This window comes from Staurois parvus, unplaced genomic scaffold (assembly GCF_062004578.1).
Source record: "Staurois parvus isolate SC_StPar_1 unplaced genomic scaffold, SC_StPar_1.0 ptg000261l, whole genome shotgun sequence".
Lineage (NCBI taxonomy): Eukaryota > Metazoa > Chordata > Amphibia > Anura > Ranidae > Staurois > Staurois parvus.
This window is the reverse complement of record NW_028318057.1, coordinates 3,592,564-3,611,573: the sequence shown is the minus strand read 5'-3', so window position 1 is coordinate 3,611,573 and position 19,010 is coordinate 3,592,564. Positions and strand designations below refer to the sequence as shown.

Sequence of the window (19,010 nt, the reverse complement as noted above, 5' to 3'; positions counted from 1 at the left end):
CCTATCCAGCAGGGAAGAAGCCTGAGAAACATGGCCTGGAGATAGTGTTGCGACCTGTGAGGGGGACCTGACAGGGCTAGGGAGGGAGCCAGGGGGTGCTGGAATGTCATTCACAGGAGGGCTTGGCCTTCTGTGGCTGTTGCTGTGTTCCCTCTGGAGCTAGGGAGGTCTGGGAGCTGGCGCCGTACACCATCGTGCCTCCCCTTCCTGCTCCCCTTGTAGCAACACGGGATCCACCTGCGGACTTTCTGGCCAGTTGGGTCGGCATGAGAGGAATCTCCATCCTCTCAGCAGTCGGCCCAGGTAGGTATCCGGGGGTAGGTGTGGGCTGGAGCCACTGTAATGTGTCCCTAAAGTGCCAGGAATGTGTGGAGTGGTCAGCGAGGCATCCGCTCCCTCCGACCACCTGCGCATGTGCTCTAACATCGCCCAAAATTTTAACCCCTTCCTGCCCAGTGTCATTAATACAATGTCAATGCTTTTTATTAGCATTGCTCACTGTATTCGTGTCACTGGAGATGTCAGTGGCCATTCAGTTCCCACCCAGTGTAAAAAATGCCCGCCGCAGTCCTGCTATAAGTCGCTGTTCGCCACCATTACTAGTATAAATAAATAAAAATTCCAGTATATATAACGCCATTTGTAGACGCTGTAACTTTCACATAAACCAATTAATTTACACATATTGGGATTTTTCTAGCAAAGACATGTAGCGCAATACATTTTGGCCTAAATTTATGAAGAAATTTTATTTTTTTACAGGATGTGTTTTTATAGCAAAAAGTCAATTTTTTTATTTTTTATTTTTTTTTAAATTGGCGGTTTTTGTTTCTAGCGCAAAAAATAAAAACCGCAGAGATCATCAAATACCACCGAAGGAAAGCTCTATTTGTGAGAAACAAAATGACTTCATTTATGTACAGCATTGCATGACTGCGCAATTGTCAGTTAAAGTAACGCAGCACTGCATCGCAAAAAATGGCCTGGTCAAGAAGGGGGGTAAATCCTCTGGAGGGCAAGTGGTTAATTTCCATAGCCTGGCTAAAGTTACACTTTAGGGATATGATCTCATAGTGAGTCTGGCACTGTTAACCTTACTGATATATTCTGTTGTGCTTTTGGTTAATTTATGTATAGACACTCTTTTTGTAGTACAGTATTTAGTTTGCCTTTCACTGTATATGTGTGTTAAAATACTTTGTTGTACAGTGTTTATGTAATTCTCTCTCTTTACTGTGCATATACAGTGTAGTCTGCATATTCATGGCCAGTATAGTATATCACAGAAACTTGCAGTCCCTCTTCCACCAATGTCTGAGCCCAATGCTGTGGGGATTATCATTGCACACGGTAAGTATTCAGGCATGTTTCAACTATTTTTTTTTTTTTTTTTTCCATTAATATGTATTTTGATCCACATTTATTATTTCATTGCAGGCAGTGTGGGGGATGCAGTTTCAGTTGCTAGCCCCAGTGTGTATCTCTCTGATGATGGTGGTTACTTGTGGAATCGTGTACTGGATGGCCCTCACCATTATGCAATTTTAGACTCTGGAGGGCTTATTGTGGCAGTAGAGCAAAGTGAAATCCCTATCAACACAATTAAGTAAGAGAGTGGGGCTTGTGACAATACGATTAGTAAAATGAACTTAATTTTTTTCAAGTTAGTCATTTCAGCCTAATCATTTTAAAATAAATATACATACATACCTGCGCTTTACTGGCAGAACTGTTTTAGCATTTTTTTGAACACATGTTAAAAAGTAATTTTAGGTGTGAAGAAACCCTGAAAAATAAATTGGTGATAGTTCCAGTATTTTGTCACACAGTATTAGAGCAATGGTTTAAAGGCAAATTTTCTGGAAATAAAAAAAAAATTCACTTATTTAATTTTTCACACAGACCCAATGTTTCCCATTTTGGTCAAATATAAAAGATCAGGTTGTGCCAAGTAAATACACACTAACAGCCTTACAATTGTATTTGTGAAATGGCAACAAACTGATTCTCAACAAGTCAGATGTAAATGGCCAGGCGTTCCACTTACATCCAACCGCCCATAGAGAAAAGCAGACTGTGTGCATGTCCGCTTTGCATAAATGGAGTGGACACGAACCTGTCATCCGCCTGCTCAGTGGCGATCCACTGGCGGAGTATGCCCGTGTGAAAGGAGACTAAGCCTGGGTCCACACCAATGCGGTGCAGGACATCGCATGTAATTCGCACAGGAATCACACTGCATTCCTGTGCGAATTACATGCAAATGTCTGTGCGGTGCGATGTAAGCCATACAAAATTTTGTATGGCTCAAATCACATCTGCCCCAGAAAGCTGCAGGACCTTTTTTTTTTTTTTTTTTTTTAAATCCGCATCTGAATCACATGGGTGTTCTCACCCATGCAATGCAATTTCTGGCAATCGCGTCACATCTTGAGATCTGTTTCAGGGTGCCATTAATTTATCATTGACACCCGCACCAGATTGCATGAACGCCATGAGATTGCGGTGCGGGAAACGCACAGGATTCTCAGCATTTCCAACACCACATGTGTTAACTCGGGCTAAGAGTTCTATTGATTTCTTTTATGGCCAGCTATTTCCCATCTGTAGTGGTATATACTGTAAGATATCATGTACTTATTATCAGCATGTAACTTTTTCACATCTGTATAGCAGCATTTTATCAGAATTTCTCATTTTTGTTTGTTTTGTCATACATCTGTGTGCATTTCCTCTTACAGGTTCTCAACTGATGAAGGGCAATGTTGGTTAGCCTACAATTTCTCCAGTCAACCTGTAATATTCACTGGTTTGGCCTCGGAGCCAGGGGCACGTTCACTGAATGTCACTGTGTGGGGGTATGAGCCAGGATTTTTTCAAAGAGTTTGGAAGTCCTACACAATTGACTTTGCTTCTATACTAAATAAGAATTGTGAGTATGAAAGTGTTCTTATAGCTCACCTGTTTCTGAAAATTATCATACAGCACCAAAAACTGACCTTTCCTTCAAATTACTTTCTGTTACAACAAGATATATATTTTTTTCTACTTTATGAACATCTACATTTTCAAAAAGGTTTAAATTTAAAAAAGTGTTTTTATCACAATTTTTATAGTGCTTGTGATACTCAGGAACATTAGATATGCTCACAGCAGAGAACAGTCAATATTTTGGGAAGTGCTAAAAGTAGGTTTGCTTTTAACCACTTCAATACCAGGCACTTTTACCCCCTTCCTGCCCAGAGCAATTTTCAGCTTTCAGCACTGTCGCTCTTTAAATGACAATTGTGCGATCATGCAACACTGTACCTATGTGAAATTTTTATCTTTTTTCCCACAAGTAGAGCTTTCTTTTGGTGGTATTTAATCACCACTCAGTTTTTTTTATTTTTTGCTAAATAAAACAATAACCTGAAACTTTTGAAAAAAAGTTTTTCTTCGTTGTTATAAATTTTTGCAAACACTATTTATTCATAAATTTACCTTGAAATGTATTCTGCTACATTTCTTTGGTGAAAATACCCCAAATTGGTGTATATTATTTAGTCTGTAGGAAAGTTAGAGTCCACAAACTATGGAATCTATATGTGACAATTGATCAACCCTGATGTACTGACGGCCCATCTCATTTCTTGAGGCCCGAAAATGCCAGGATAGTACAAATACCCCCCCAAATTGCCAATTTTTGGAAAATACAGTTTAAGGTATTTAGTAAGAGGCATGGTGAGTTTTTTGGAGGTTGTAATTTTTTGTTACAATTTTTTGGAAAATGTAGAAATAAAAAAATTCAATATTTTTTTTTTTTAACATATTGTCACAAGTCCAGTACAGCGTTATTATATAACCGTTGTGGCAGTGATCAGAGACACTAACTGGTGACAATATGTAAAAAAAAATATATAATATATTTTTTTTTATTACATTTATTTTTTCTTTTCTTTTTTTCAACATACTGTGACCAAAGCAATACATTGTTGCCATAGTAACATTGAACTATTCTGGACAAGTGATCAGGATTTTTTTTTTTAACACATTGATTGCTAATACCAGTGTACTGTAATTAATTGATATTTGCAATCATTGTTACTGAATTAAACTGATTTCATTCAGTCTCTTGTGATAAGCTGTGATTGGGCAAAGCCCATCACATGATACAGATGGGCTTTGATTGGCCCTCTCTGTATCATGTGACTGCTTTGACCAGTCACAGCTAACATAATTGTGTACAATGGATGGCATGACAGGAAGCCATCCAGTTGTATACAATTGACATGCGATCTGCTGTGATTGGTCACAGCAGTCACATGACACTGGCAACAGGCTGGTGCAGTGATATGTCATCGGCTGGCTCGTTTTGACAGGACATCATATGTCGCCCAGTCATAACGAGAAGTGTCCCGTCTGGCAGTCAATCTGCTATAGGCCGGGCGGGAAGGTGTTAATACAACTGAGTTAGAGGTATGTCCTGAAGGGGCTGTTGGACAGGTTCAGGTTTTGTTTTTTTTTTGGAGGGGGAGGGGATTTGTGCCTGCAGAGGCACTGGGTTTCTGGATGGTTTATAAAAGTATTTTAAACATTTTTAAATGTTTGAGGACAGTTACCAAAACCAAAATACTGAGAAATTATATACCTCATATGAATAAAATGTTAGAGAAACGGGTAATTGTATCTGCAAATTTTAAATTGTGTTCATTAGTGACACTTAAAGAATCCTTATTTTTCAAAAATAATCCACACACAGCCAGTGCTTAATACATTTAGTAATGTATTCGTCATGAAACTTTTTTTTTTTTTTTTCTGCCTCTGTAATGTCCTTCATGAGCTCCAGAACTTCATGAGCTCCCAAAGGACTTTAAAAGTTTGGAGGAGGTTGAAAGCAATATAAGCTGTGGTTTTTTTTTTTTTTTTTTTTTTTTTTTACTTTTACTTTTACTTTCATTTTCAATGATAATGGCAAACAGGACAAACAGAGGGTGAATCCCCCTAAAGAGGGCACAGACCGCAATAAAAGCTGACAACTGTTATAATCCCTCTTCACACTGTGCATGGAGCCTTAAGCCTTTTTTTAAGTTTTGGACACTTTTTTTTTTTTTTTTTTTAAGGTCCTAGAGGCTAAATATTATCCTATGCAAGGACATTTCTTGTATGTGTGCTACATTTTATCTTTTTTGCTTATATTTGCGATACAGCTATACAGAGTAGCCTTGACACTGTTTAACCACTTCCCCACCACATTACAGCTGATATACGGCTACAGCACGGCTCTCCAGTTGTAAAAGTTTCTCTTGCTAAGTTTCCAAGTTTTTTTTTTTTTTTTTTTTTTTTCTCTGGTCTCTTTCGCTTTAACAAAAAAAAACAACTCAGATGTGATTTAAATACCACCAAAAGGCCATATCTGTCTTGAAAAAACATGTCATTTGGAATACAATGTTGCATGACATATATTGGGGCTCGCGTATATGCAGATTAGATTAGGTTTGAACTGCATCCAATCTGCATGACGTGAAAAAACATTGCTTCCTCTGTTGCCTGTTCACAAACGTCTGGTGTACTGGCGGTGCAGATTGAAATAGTCATGTCCGATTTCTGAGAAGTGCGTTCCAATTCAGATGCCGATTACAGGCTCATTTGACTTTTATGGGAATGGGTTCTATATTGCACATGTCATGAGTTTGTAAATACGATTTCAGGCTGAGTTCCTCTCCTGATGTAATCCTGACCTGAACCGCTGAACAAGTACTTTGTCAATTAGCTGTGAAAACGGAGCTTTATTTTGCACTGCACGTGTGTCAATCCAGCCTCAGTAATTGTCATTCAGAGTATGACAGCACTGAAATCTGAAAATTGGCCTGGGCAGGAAGGGGTGAAAATGTCTGATATTGAAGTGGTTAAAATATGGGGGAGAATTTGGTAATTTCCATAGTGATGTCTCAGCTGGTGTACAGTTGCAAGAAAAAGTATGTGAACCCCTCGGGATTACGTGGAGTTTTGCATGAATTGGGCATAAAATGTGCTCTGAACGTCATCTAAGTCACAACAATAGAAGAACAGTCTGCTGAACATAATACTACACAAACATTAGATGTTGCCATGGTTTAATTGCACATAACATGTAAACATTCACAGTGCAGGGAGGAAAAAGTATGTGAACCTTTGGACTTAATAACTGGTTGACCCTCCTTTTGGCAGCAATAACCTCAACCAAACGTTTCCTGTAGTTGCAGATCAGACCTGCACAACGATCTGGAGTAATTTTGGACCACTCCTCTTCACAAAACTGTTTCAGTGTAGCAATATTCTTGGGATGTCTGGTGTGAATCGCTCTCTTAAGGTCATGCCACAGCATTTCAATCGGGTTGAGGTCAGGACTCTGACTGGGCCACTTCAGAAGGCGTATTCTGTGCTGTTGCAGCCATTGTTTTGTTGAATTACTTGTATGCTTTGGGTCATTGTCCTGTTGCATCACCCATCCTCTGCGGAGCTTCAGTTGGCGGACAGATGGTCGTACGTTTTCCTGCAAAATGTCTTGATAAACTCTGGAATTCATTTTCCCATCAATGACAACAATCCGTCCAGACCCTGAGGCAGCAAAGCAGTCCCAAACCATGATGCTCCCTCCGCCATGTTTTACAGTGGGGATGAGGTTTTGATGTTGGTGTGCTGTGCCTTTTTTTTCTCCATACATAGTGTTGTGTGTTCTTCCCAAACAACTCAATCTTGGTTTCATCTGTCCACAGTATATTTTGTCAGTAGTGCTGTGGAACATTCAGGTGCTCTTTTGCAAACTTCAAACGTGCTGCAATATTCTTTTTGGACAGCAATGGCTTCCTCCGTGGTGTCCTCCCATGTACTCCATTTTTGTTTAATGTTTTCCTTATTGTAGATGTGTCCACAAAAATGTTAGCATGTGCCAGAGATTTCTGTAGGTCTTTAGCTGACACTCTGGGATTCTTCTTTACCTCATGCAGCATTCTGCGCTGTGCTCTTGCAGTCATTTTTACAGGACGACCACGCCTAGGGAGAGTAGCAACAGTGCTAAACTTTCTCCATTTGTAGACAGTCTGTCTTACCGTGGACACATGAACATCAAGGCTTTTGGAGATACTTTTGTAACCCTTTCCAGCTTCATGCAAGTCAACAATTCTTGATCGTAGGTCTTAGAGCTCTTTTCTGCAAGGCATGGTTCACATCAGACAGTGCTTCTTGAAACCAGTAAACCCAAAACAGGTGTGTGTTTTTTAGGGGCAGGACAGCTGTCAGCAACACATCCAATATCATCACACTGATTGGAGTCAAGGTTTGCTCACTCCTGGCTCTAATTAGCTCTGGGAGAAGTCATTAAGCTAGGGCCTCACATACTTTTTCCTCCCTGCACTGTGAATGTTTACATATGTGCAATTAAACCATGGCAACATCTAATGTTTGTGTAGTATTATGTTCAGCAGACTGTGTTCTTCTATTGTTGTGACTTAGATGACGTTCAGAGCACATTTTATGCCCAATTCATGCAAAACTCCACGTAATCCCAAGGGGTTCACATACTTTTTCTTGCAACTGTACATGTTCCCCATTTGTTTGGAATGTCATAGAACAGGGGTCCTCAAACTACGGCCCGTGGGCCACATGCGGCCTGCCGAGGCCATTTATCCGGCCCGCCAGCAGGGGCGTATTTGCCGTGAGGAAGGGACACTAAACGAAGTACAGGGGCAGGCAGAGGGCTGCTGTATCTTACCTGGCTCCGGTCCCAGTCCCACAACGATCCAGTCCAGGAAGCGCTGCTCCTTCATTCACTCTGGCCACTCCCTCACTTAATGTTCATGCTGCCGCTCGGCTCCGCCTCCTCACCGGTGATTGGGCGCCAGAACTGTAGCTCAGGAAAGGCACACAGGCGGCCAATCACCTGCGAGGAGGCAGAGCCGAGCGGCCCCGCGAACATCGAGTGAGGGAGAGGCCGGAGTGAAGGACAGCTGACAGTGCTGACATGTGCCGTGCAGATGGTGCTGCTGCAACCAGGTATGCTGGCTGCAGTAGCACCATGCTGAAGCAGGGGTCAGCGTCATTGGTGTCAGTGGGAGGAATAGTGCCACATCATTGTTATCACTGATACTAATGGTGGGGCATTATTCCGCCCACTGACACCAACGATGGGGCACTATTCCACCCCCCCGATGACACCAATGTTGGGACACTTTCCCCCCCACCCCCTGACACCAATGACGGGGCACTATTCCCCCCCTGACACCAATGACGGGGCACTATTCCCCCCGTGACACCAATGACGGGACACTATTCCCCCAACTCCCCCCCCACCCCCGACACCAATGACGGGGCACTTACCCCCCTCCGTCAAACCCCCCCCCCCGACACCAATGACGGGACACTTCCCCCCCCCCCCCCCCCCGACACCAATGACGGGGCACTATTCACCCCCCCGACACCAATGACGGGGCACTATTCCCCCCCCCCGACCAATGATGGGGCACTCAGCCCCCCCCCAGACCAATGGCGGGGCACTCAGCCCCCCCCAGACACCAATGACGGGGCACTGTTCTCCCCCCGACACCAATGACGGGGCACTGTTCTCCCCCCGACACCAATGACGGGGCACTGTTCTCCCCCCGACACCAATGACGGGGCACTGTTCTCCCCCCGACACCAATGACGGGGCACTGTTCTCCCCCCGACACCAATGACGGGGCACTGTTCTCCCCCCGACACCAATGACGGGGCACTATTTCCCCCCTCCCCCCCGACACCAATGACGGGGCACTATTCCCCCCCTCCCCCCCGACACCAATGACGGGGCACTATTCCTCCCACTGACTGACACCAATGACGGGACACTCCCCCCGACACCAATGACGGGGCACTATTTCCCCCCCCCCCCCCCCGACACAAATGACGGGGCACTATTCCCCCCCCCCCCCCCCCCGACACCAATGACGGGGCACTATTCCTCCCACTGACTGACACCAATGACGGGACACTCCCCCCGACACCAATGACGGGGCACTATTCCCCCCCCCCCCCGACACCAATGACGGGGCACTATTCCCCCCCCCCCACGACACCAATGACGGGGCACTATTCCCCCCCCCCCACGACACCAATGACGGGGCACTATTCCCCCCCCCCCCCCGACACCAATGACGGGGCACTATTTCCCCCCTCCCCCCCGACACCAATGACGGGGCACTATTCCTCCCACTGACTGACACTCCCCCCGACACCAATGACGGGGCACTATTCCCCCCCCCGACACCAATGACTGGGCACTACTCCCCCCCCCCCCCCCCCCCCGACACCAATGAGGGGGCACTATTCCTCCCACTGACACCAATGAGGGGGCACTATTCCTCCCACTGACTGACACCAATGACGGGACACTCCCCCCGACACCAATGACTGGGCACTATTCCCCCCCCCCCCCCCCCGACACCAATGACGGGGCACTATTTCCCCCCTCCCCCCCGACACCAATGACGGGGCACTATTCCTCCCACTGACTGACACCAATGACGGGACACTCCCCCCGACACCAATGACGGGGCACTATTCCCCCCCCCCCCCCCCCGACACCAATGACGGGGCACTATTCCCCCCCCCCCCCCCGACACCAATGACTGGGCACTACTCCCCCCCGACACCAATGAGGGGGCACTATTCCTCCCACTGACACCAATGAGGGGGCACTATTCCTCCCACTGACAGCAATGACGGGGCACTATTCCTCCCACTGACAGCAATGACGGGGCACTATTCCTCCCGCTGACACCAATGACGGGGCACTATTCCTCCCGCTGACACCAATGACGGGGCACTATACCTCCCACTGACGGGGCACTATTCCTCCCGCTGACACCAATGACGGGGCACTATACCTCCCACTGACACGGCACTATTCCTCCCACTGACACCAATGATGGGGCACTATTCCTCCCACTGACACCAATGACGGGGCACTATTTCGCTCTATAAGACACTTGGGGGGGAAATGTCTGTGCGTCTTATCGAGCGGCCGGCCCAGTATTCCCGCCACCATTGTATGTCCGCAGTCTCTGGTCATCTCCTGTACTGTGTCCGCATTTGTTCATAGTTTTTTTTTTTTTTTTTTTTTTTTTTTAAACTATAGTCCGGCCCTCCAACGGTCTGAGGGACAGTGAACTGGCCCCCTGTTTAAAAAGTTTGAGGACCCCTGCAATAGAGCCGATCAGTGATGCTTGATGTGCAAATGGAAGTATTGTCTCCCACCAGTGTATAGGCCATTTTCTTTTCCCTTTACGAAAGGGAGTCCCAAAATAGCTGTTGGCATTCTGTGCCCATGAACCCTGCACGGTTGATCTCAATATACCTATGCAATAATGAAAGATAAATAGAATTCAGTTTTAGCAATAAACAGTTTATTAAAGCTGAACTCCAGTTTTACATTCAGTCTCACACAGTTGTACAGGCTCCTCTCCTTCAGTGAATTTGCTTACTCTGATTTCACTGCATGCTGTGAGCTTCTCACAGTGTGCATTAGAAGTTGCAGCAAGTCCGATCCTGATTTGCTTGCCACAGGATGTTAAGAGCACTGAGGCAGACATGATCTGCCTGTATTGCATAGAATATCACAGAGACCCAGTGAGTTTAAAATAAGATATGTAATGAAAAAAACAGCTTTTACAAAAATTCATAAACTTGTTTATTGGGGAGGAAGGAACCAGGGAAGGTTTATTTATAAGCAGATTTAACTTCAGCTTTAAAATGGTTGTAAAGCCTGAAGATTTTTTACCCCCCCCCCCCCAATACTTACCTGAGCCTGGTCCCAATCCAACCATGTGTATGAGAGTGACTGATGTCCCTGCTCTGTCTCCTCATTGGCCCAGAGACAGCAGCGTGAGCCAATGATCAAACTTGCATCCAGAATCCAGGGGATTACTGACATTTTGGCAAGTGAGAACGTTTCAAACCTGTTTCAATCTGAACCCTAACCAGTGTTTTAGTCATCTGGGGGCAGCAGAGCCTGTATTTGGCATTTTAGATTGAACACTGGTGCTTATCGGTGCACAATTCAAATTATCTGAAGGCTTTATGCAGATTTCTCAACAATAGAAGTTCTTTTCAGGGAAGTTGCTCAGTGCAAATATATTTGTTACATTGAATAAGCAGAGACCCAAAGTGTTCTGTCTATAAACCCAACTGTTGGATCTTTTAAATGTTTAGCAATGTGGAGCTTTATGAGACCATTTTCCCTCAAGGGTCTCTTGTGTGGAGCAATTTCCCCATTTTTATTCCGTCTCCAAAATCCTATAAAAACAGGCAGACGTAATAAACTATATTGGTTATTCAAATTTTCCTCTTCTCACCCAGAATAGCCTAAATGTTGGTGTCAAAACCAAGATGAGATTGTTGGGTAACAGGCTAGGGGAAGTCTCCCTTTTTATAAAGGGAGACACAGATCCACTTGGTTTCCACTCTTACTGATTTAGAAGTGATCAGTAAAGGTTAGCATGGGCCATCAAACATGGGTTCAAGATTTCCCCTCACAAATCTGTTTCACCACCCAGTCTCCTGGTTAAAGTGAATGGGTCCATATAGTGTCCTGGGGTTCTGGTAGAGAAGGAATACTTGACCATACAAATTAATGCGTTTATGTAACTGCACAACATAGTGGTATAAAATGCTTGTGGAAAAAATAGTATTGAACATGGGGGTCTGCCAGACTGTATTTCACAAGGTAAGTTGATGAAGGTGTCTAGGGATATGTCTCATAGAAGATCAGTAGCAGTGCTTGGGTCCATGGCAGCTTTGTCAGTAGATTTAGGTAATTTGAGATCATATAGTCTGTGGGGGAGATTTGCTAAAACTAGTGCACACAAAATCTAGTGCTGCTTTGTATAGTAACCAATCGGCTTCTAATGTCAGCTTGTTCAGGTAAGCTTTGACAAGAACACCTGGAAGCTGATTGGTTTCTATGCAGAACTGCACCAGATTTTGCATGATGTTGCTTTTCCTGTTTAACAGAAGTAAACAAATTCTGTAGGATGGAAACGTTTGTCAGTCAGTGGCTGCATCCTCTGATTAGTGTATACTTTTATGTGTGGATGTGGGCATGTGTACGTGTTTGCATGCTGAATGGGGAAAAAAAAAACCCAATCCTCTATGGCCAGCTTAAGAAAATAACTTCTCACCATGCAGAGGGCAAAATGCAGCTGAACTTTTCCCCATTAGACTTATCTCATGCATTGTCTGTGTGGTGGCAGATATCTTGGTAGAGGCAGGGCCTTGCTTCCTTATGTCACAGCCTCCAAGCAAGGAGAACAGTGGTGAGCATAGTAGTGACATCACCAGTCGTACCCCCTGATCTACGAAGACTCGCTGTTGGCCAGCATTGCATAGATCTCACACTGCAGATATACAGCTTTAAGACTGTAGGCACAGGAGTGACTAGGCACCCTTACATACTCAGTAGTGAAGTCGTCTTCCAGGGCAGCATCTGAGAGAGAGGGCTCCTCACAACTAAAAACGGAAACAATGTCCACCATTGTAAAAAAGTTCACACATACCTGTCTGCCTCAGTTCTTGTGTTTCCTCCCGGCCAACAGGATCGACAAAAGTTTATTTTCATCCAGGCTCTGTGCTGGTTGCAGGGGCCTTCCTGTCTGGCTTTAACCACTGGCCTCTAAGGAGGTTAGGCAGTGCAGGACAACTGTCATGGGGATTTTTTTCTCCCAAAGACACACTTCTGTCAACGTCCCTTCTGGCGGCATCCCCATTTGGCCGGTTATGAATGATGCCGCTTCTGGTTCACCAGGAAGGTAATTTTAAACCTGGAAACATTAATTGGACACACCTGAGGCACCAAACAAGTGAAGCTGCATGGAAATGTGAGACCTATAGCAGGTATGTGTCCAGCCATGCTGCTAACGGTAGCTAGGGGCGGGGCTGCAGCTGGGGCAGGAGAGCTTATAAGGGGCATTGTTTTGTAAGCTCATTTAAGCTGACCATGTTGGATACTGCACCATCATACCCTGCAGATCCTGTGAGCCCGGACAGCTCTAAGGTAAGCCAAAGCATGCTGGAGTCACCTCTGTACTTACAGAACCACTTTACATTTGATGCTATTGGTGTAAGAAGCAATTTTGTGTCATTTTGCTCCATTCTGGGTTAATTTCTTCATTGTTGCAGACAAAGGCCCCAGAAGAAAAAAGGCTAAGTTTAGTTGCTAGTCTAGACTTTGTGCATTCACAGGCTATCCTCAGATTGGACAATGCACAAAGTCGCTGTGTCAAAAGTGTATCACTAAATTGGTTACCAAAGAATCTCAGGGAGTCCTTAAGGTCCTGATGTTATCTTTTTAAGAAAGAAATGTGGTATAGTTCGGTCCACTGCGTTCTATATTACAGAACTTGCAAAGCCCAGCTAGTGCTGCCTCAGCTAGCATCCCCTCTACCAACTGTGTCTGCCCCATCCTGCAGTGGGGAAGAACCTAACAGATCCAAGCAGGACAAGGACTCTGACTCAGGAGTCAGAAGACGGTCTAATCTCAGACTCAGAAAGACGAGACTCTGGGACCCACCTTCTTCCTCATCCATCGGAGAACACAGAAGAGTTGCGACGAGCTATTACAAGCACACTGTGAAAGGATGAACTTTCTGTACATGACCAAATGTATAAAGGTTTGCAACCAAAGCAACCCAGAACCTTCCCGGTACACCAGACTCCAAATGAGAGGTCAGTTTTGTTTTGGTAACGTACAATGTCTTTTAAAGAATCCGGGACCTTTAAGGACCCAATAGTCGAGAAAGAAGAATCCCTCTTAGGCTACGTTCACACCTATGCAGTTTGCGTTTGATCTGCTTCCGCAATGCGTTTTTGCACATGCTTTTTTCATTTTTTTTTTCTTGTTGCTAGGCAGATTTAAAACGCGGCAAAAACACACAATATGCTTTTTTGCAGTGTTTTCATTGAAGTCTATAGAAACAAATGCAACTTTCTGCATTTAAAGTCCCTGACCCTTTCCAAAAAGCGCACTGGGTGAAAACGTGGAGATGTGAACCTGTACCATAGGAAATAATGTTAAATGACTGTAGTGCATTTCTGAAAAACGCTGCGGAAAATGCTTAGGTGTGAACTAAGGTTAACTGGCTTGCCCTAGGTTCACACCTAAGCGTTTTTCGCAGCGTTTTGCATTTTGCAGAAATGCACTATAGTCCATTTAACATGATTTCCTATGGGACAGGTTCACATCTCCACGTTTTCACCCGGTGCGTTTTTTGGAAAAGATCAGGGACTTTTTTTCAACGCAAAAAGTTGAATTTTTGGTCTATAGGCTTCAATGGAAACACTGCAGAAAACCATGTAGTGCATTTTTGCTGTGTTTTTGCCACATTTATGTTACATTTATGTGTTTTTAAATCTGCCTAGCAACAAGAAAATAAAACCATAAACGCAGGTGTAGAAATGGGTTAAACGCAAACTGCATAGGTGTGAACCTAGCCTTAATCTGTTCCAGAACCACCTGGAAGGAGGAACGCCCAGGGAAGGATTGCAGAGTACCATTCCAACGCTGACCAGAGCAGCAGCACTTTTAGGAGATGCCATAAAAGTGAAAGCCAGAGCCATGGCCCTGGTCATTTCAGCCAGGCGAGCCCTTTGGCTGAAAGCATTGTCGGCAGATATAACCTCAAACAAACAACTTTACAGTATCCCCTTTACAGGCAAGCTCTTTTTCAGCCCGGATCTGGAATCCGTACTTGACAGATCGGCAGACAGGAAAACTGGATTTTTTTTTTTTTTTTTATACCGTAAAATCCCTTTCTCGGTTTAAAAAAAAAAAAAAAAAAAAAAAAATCCTGTTTTCTCTTGCGTTCATTGATGGGGACAGCCTCTTCTTTATCCATGGCCAAACAGGGATATCCCCAAGCAGTGCCACAATGAGTAGGTGAACCAACTAACTGAGAAAAAACCCTAGGCAACATGCCAACCCAAGGGGTGCCTGAGAGTCCTAAATATCTGCCCACAAAAATTTGCAACCTCAAGCATCAGATGAAGGCCAACACAGCAACCTTATAGAACTTAGTAATGAGTTCACAGATGACCAGGTTGCCACTTGCAAACTTTTGAAAGATGCCTGTTGTTGGACCACCCAGGAGACTCTAATCCCTTTTGGTGGAGTGTGCCGTAGGAGGGAAGGGAGGTTTCCACCCCCTAATGGCAAAAGCCTGCACATTCGCCTGCCAAATCCAACGCAAAAGAGTAGCAGAAAAGGCCCCCCAAGCTATTCTTCGGACCGTCTGAGAAAGCAAACCGAAGCGGATCTCCGAAAGGCAGCCGTCACAGAAAGGTACACGCAAATCATGTCCACAGGAGTGCAGAACCACCTCCTTAGAGTGCAACAGAGGAGGACACAGAGAAGGAAGGACAATATCATCATTCAAGTGAAAAATCCAACACCACCTTCCTAAAGAAGAGAAAGGGGGGATCGAAGCACCACCTTGTCCTTTAAATAAAACCAAATGAGGTGGCTTATAAAACATAGTTGCCAGCTGTGACTCCTGCCAAGCCACAGCGACTACTAGAAAGTCGGGGAATATCTGACTTGGGATCCTTTTTGGCCGTTATCCTGTGTAGTGGACAGAGAATTATGTGTAGAGGAGATTCTACTGGTCCAACAGCGCACTAGCGCATCCAACACGTCCTCTCGAGGAGCCAATCTAGAAACCTTCCAGTTGAAGAGGGACACCAAAAAATCCTTGTCTGATGACCCCATGTGAAGACATGGCTGACTTGAACACTCCTGATGCAGGGACCACTGGTCCTGATCCAGCGTCTGATGACTGAAATAATCTGCTTGCCAGTATTTGACCCCTGGAATATGTAAGGTAAACAAATATTTCCGCTCAGCACAGGATGTGAGATACCTCCAGCACCACTGCTCGACTTCTCGTGCCCTCCTCAGGCTTGACATATGCCATTGCATTGGCCAACTGTGCCTCGAACAGCAGACCATGTAGGCAATCCATCCATTGCGTTAGCGACATCCTGATCGCCCGAAGCTCCAGGACATTTCTGGGCAGTCAAGCCACCTCTGGAGTCCAGTGACCCTTAGCTTGGTCAGATTCCAAGACACTTCCCCAGCCCAACAGGCTGGCATCCATCATGAACACAGTCCCTCAAAGGGGAAGTGAGGACTTTTCGTTCCATAGAGCCGAAGCCTGCAGCCACCAGAAAAGACAGCTCCAGGTGAATTTGAATATCCAAGGATACGGAAGACCTTTTCGATTTGGATAGTGTTGTTGTATGGCACTGGGTATACAGAACCTCCTAGAAGGTAGCCACTATGAGGCCTAAGTTCTGCATGCAGAAGGCAGGGAGGGCCTCTTGCAGGACAAGAGCTGTCAGACCGTTGATGGAAGGCACACCTGGGCCTTCTCTGATTGATAGTCAGCCGCAGATACTCCAGGAGTTTGGCTGCAATAAACCAGGGCTTCCTGAGGTTCAGTATCCCCCAGAAGTCCTGCAGAGAATGCATAGCGATTTCCACACTGTCCAACGTGGAAGAACTAGCCTCAGCTTGAAGAAGCAAGTCAACCAGGTGACGAAGCACAGAGATTCCTCGTTGCCTTGACAAGACCGGGACCAGAGGCAAGACCTTGGTAAACACCAAGTGAAGGCCAGTGATCATGCACATACCTGATAGTAAAGTGTAGGAACACTGATGACCCTTGCAAATGGACGTAAGCATCCTTGACATCCCTGGAAGTCAGCAACAAAAATCTTCTTGGCTGAGGAAAGCCACCCCTGAGTGGATGGATGCCATCTGCATTTGTGAACCTGCACAAAGACGTTCAAGCCTTGAGATCAAAGTTCATGCGAACCTCGTCTGACTTGGGAACTGTGAACAGATGGGAGTAAAATCCCCAAAAATGCTCTGACTGGGGGGCTGGAACATTCACTCCCCAAAAGGAGGAGGTCCTGCACAACCCACAAAATGCCACAAGGTACAATGGCACCAGGTACAGTGGCAAAGGCCACAGATTGGAGCGAGGGGACTCTGAATGACTGCGCAAACCTGGTTGTTGGGACCAAGGGAGACCCATGGGCCCAAAAACCAGTGAAAGTGAACTCTCACCCAGCGAATGGGCAGCAGAAACCTACCTGCTGGGGAGGATTTATCCACGGGGTCAGAGGGCTTCCTGCATGGAACCGTCCGTGAGAGTCCTGAATGGTTGGAGCCCTTGTTTGAAGACCCAGGGGATCTAAATAATTCACCCATGGTCCGAGAAGGCAGATCCAGAACTCCGCCGCCGTTCGTCCCCTTCTTGACCTGGGGAAGGAAGGTGTATTTGCCACCAGCAACCTCCCCGAAAGGCTCTGTCCAGAGCCATCCAAGGAAGCCCGATGAATAGTCACCTTGGAAGGATGAGGCCACTGGGGCTGTCAGAAACGTCTGGCACACAGCACAACTGCCAAAGTACTTGCTGAAGCACAACCCGCCAAAGGCAGATCTGGGTAACAGTGAGACTACCTCCAGGAAAATTTGGGGCCCAGGACCAGCTTCACCTTCAGCGCCATGTGTACCAGAGACCACTGTCCTGAATGCAGACCACATAACTATGGCAGGAGCTTCCAGAAGCCCTGAGACACCAGGACTGTGGCTGACCCAGACTGCAATGCCAAAATAAAAATTGGAAAAAACGACCATGCCTCTGTCTGCAGGGGCCTCACCATCCTTAACCTCCCTGGTGATCTAATTATGTTAATATTTTTGAATGTCAAAGCGATACATTCTTTTGCATGTAATTTTGTTGTTTTATATTGTAGGCCTGTAATTCTTAAGAATAACTCTTAAATCTGTCCAAACGAGTCTAGTAAACATCCTGGGTATGATTAAGTTTGAAACACGAAATCATAAAGTCTAATATAATTATAAAAAAATAATATAATGTAATCAAACCAAAAACACTGAAATTTGAAATAGAGCACCAAGTTCGCACATCACTGAGCTCAGTCGCAGAATCGTCGCTGTCGTCACTTTCAGTGTCTGATGATGAATTTCCCCACGAATCACTATCACTCAATTCTGCAAATGATTCTAATTCACTATTGCGGTTTTCTAGCTGGTCTAACACCGCTTTTGACCTAAAGGAGCGCTTTTTGGATGCCATGGGCGTTCTCAAGTTTCCAGGCAGAAAGAATGGTAAAAGTGTAGGCAGGGCACTGGACAAAGCACTAGGGACAAAAATTTAGGTGAAATGGTTTGATACAGTAATGTAATCCTAACCTATTACAATGTATTGTGTGTATAATGTTTTTACATTTTTTAATATCCTGCGTCCCAACGCTCACAGGGAAGGGAACCTGGAAGATGGATGCCGGCATCGGCCGAAGAACATCGGGATCACAGGACAAGGTAAGGATCGGGGGGATCACAGGACTAGCACTACGGTGTAATTCCAAGTGTGGCACAGGGTTACCGCTTTTGGTACTGTAAATTAACCCTAAGTCACACTCAGGATTACTGCTAGGAAGATTAAAATCAGTTGCTATGGACAACCTCAGGCATGGGAAGCCAGCACAGGAGGAGAGAGTAGACAGGCCTCCTCAAAAAGTAACACCAAAAAATGCTTCAGATGTTCCCAACCTTGTCACTGGCATTGCATACATCAAATGAGAAGAAGTTCTAAGTGGACCCTGCTGGATGTGTACGCACAAGGGACGTCCGACACATCAGTCACACCACGGTGTCAGCAGTGCTAAGCCTCTCCCACCCCCAGGGTAAACAGTGCTGTCACAATTTTGTGTTTTTTTTTTTTTTTTGGACATCCTTTGTCGGAAGAATGTCACCTCTCCCTTGGCCTGCCCCGTACCTGGCTACCACCATCCCTTTCCAGCAGGAGACAGGCAGCGGCCCACTGGGTATGAATAGGTAGACAGGGCAAATGCCCTTAAGCCACGGTTGCATAGCGGGAGGGCGGCTGAGGAGGGGGCCAGAAGGTTCCAAATGCAGCCAGGGCACAGGTATA

General features: G+C 45.4%; 1 protein-coding gene across 1 annotated transcript in view; it reads left to right on the top strand.

The window, feature by feature from the left end:
• SORT1 (sortilin 1) overlaps positions 1-19,010 on the top strand; it is a 168,181-nt gene that overhangs the window by 105,035 nt on the left and 44,136 nt on the right. The window contains exons 12-14 of the mRNA XM_089681181.1: positions 1,248-1,350; positions 1,438-1,606; positions 2,742-2,932. Of these exons, the coding sequence (XP_089537307.1) occupies positions 1,248-1,350; positions 1,438-1,606; positions 2,742-2,932 (463 nt within the window). The remainder of the gene's footprint in view (positions 1-1,247; positions 1,351-1,437; positions 1,607-2,741; positions 2,933-19,010) is intronic.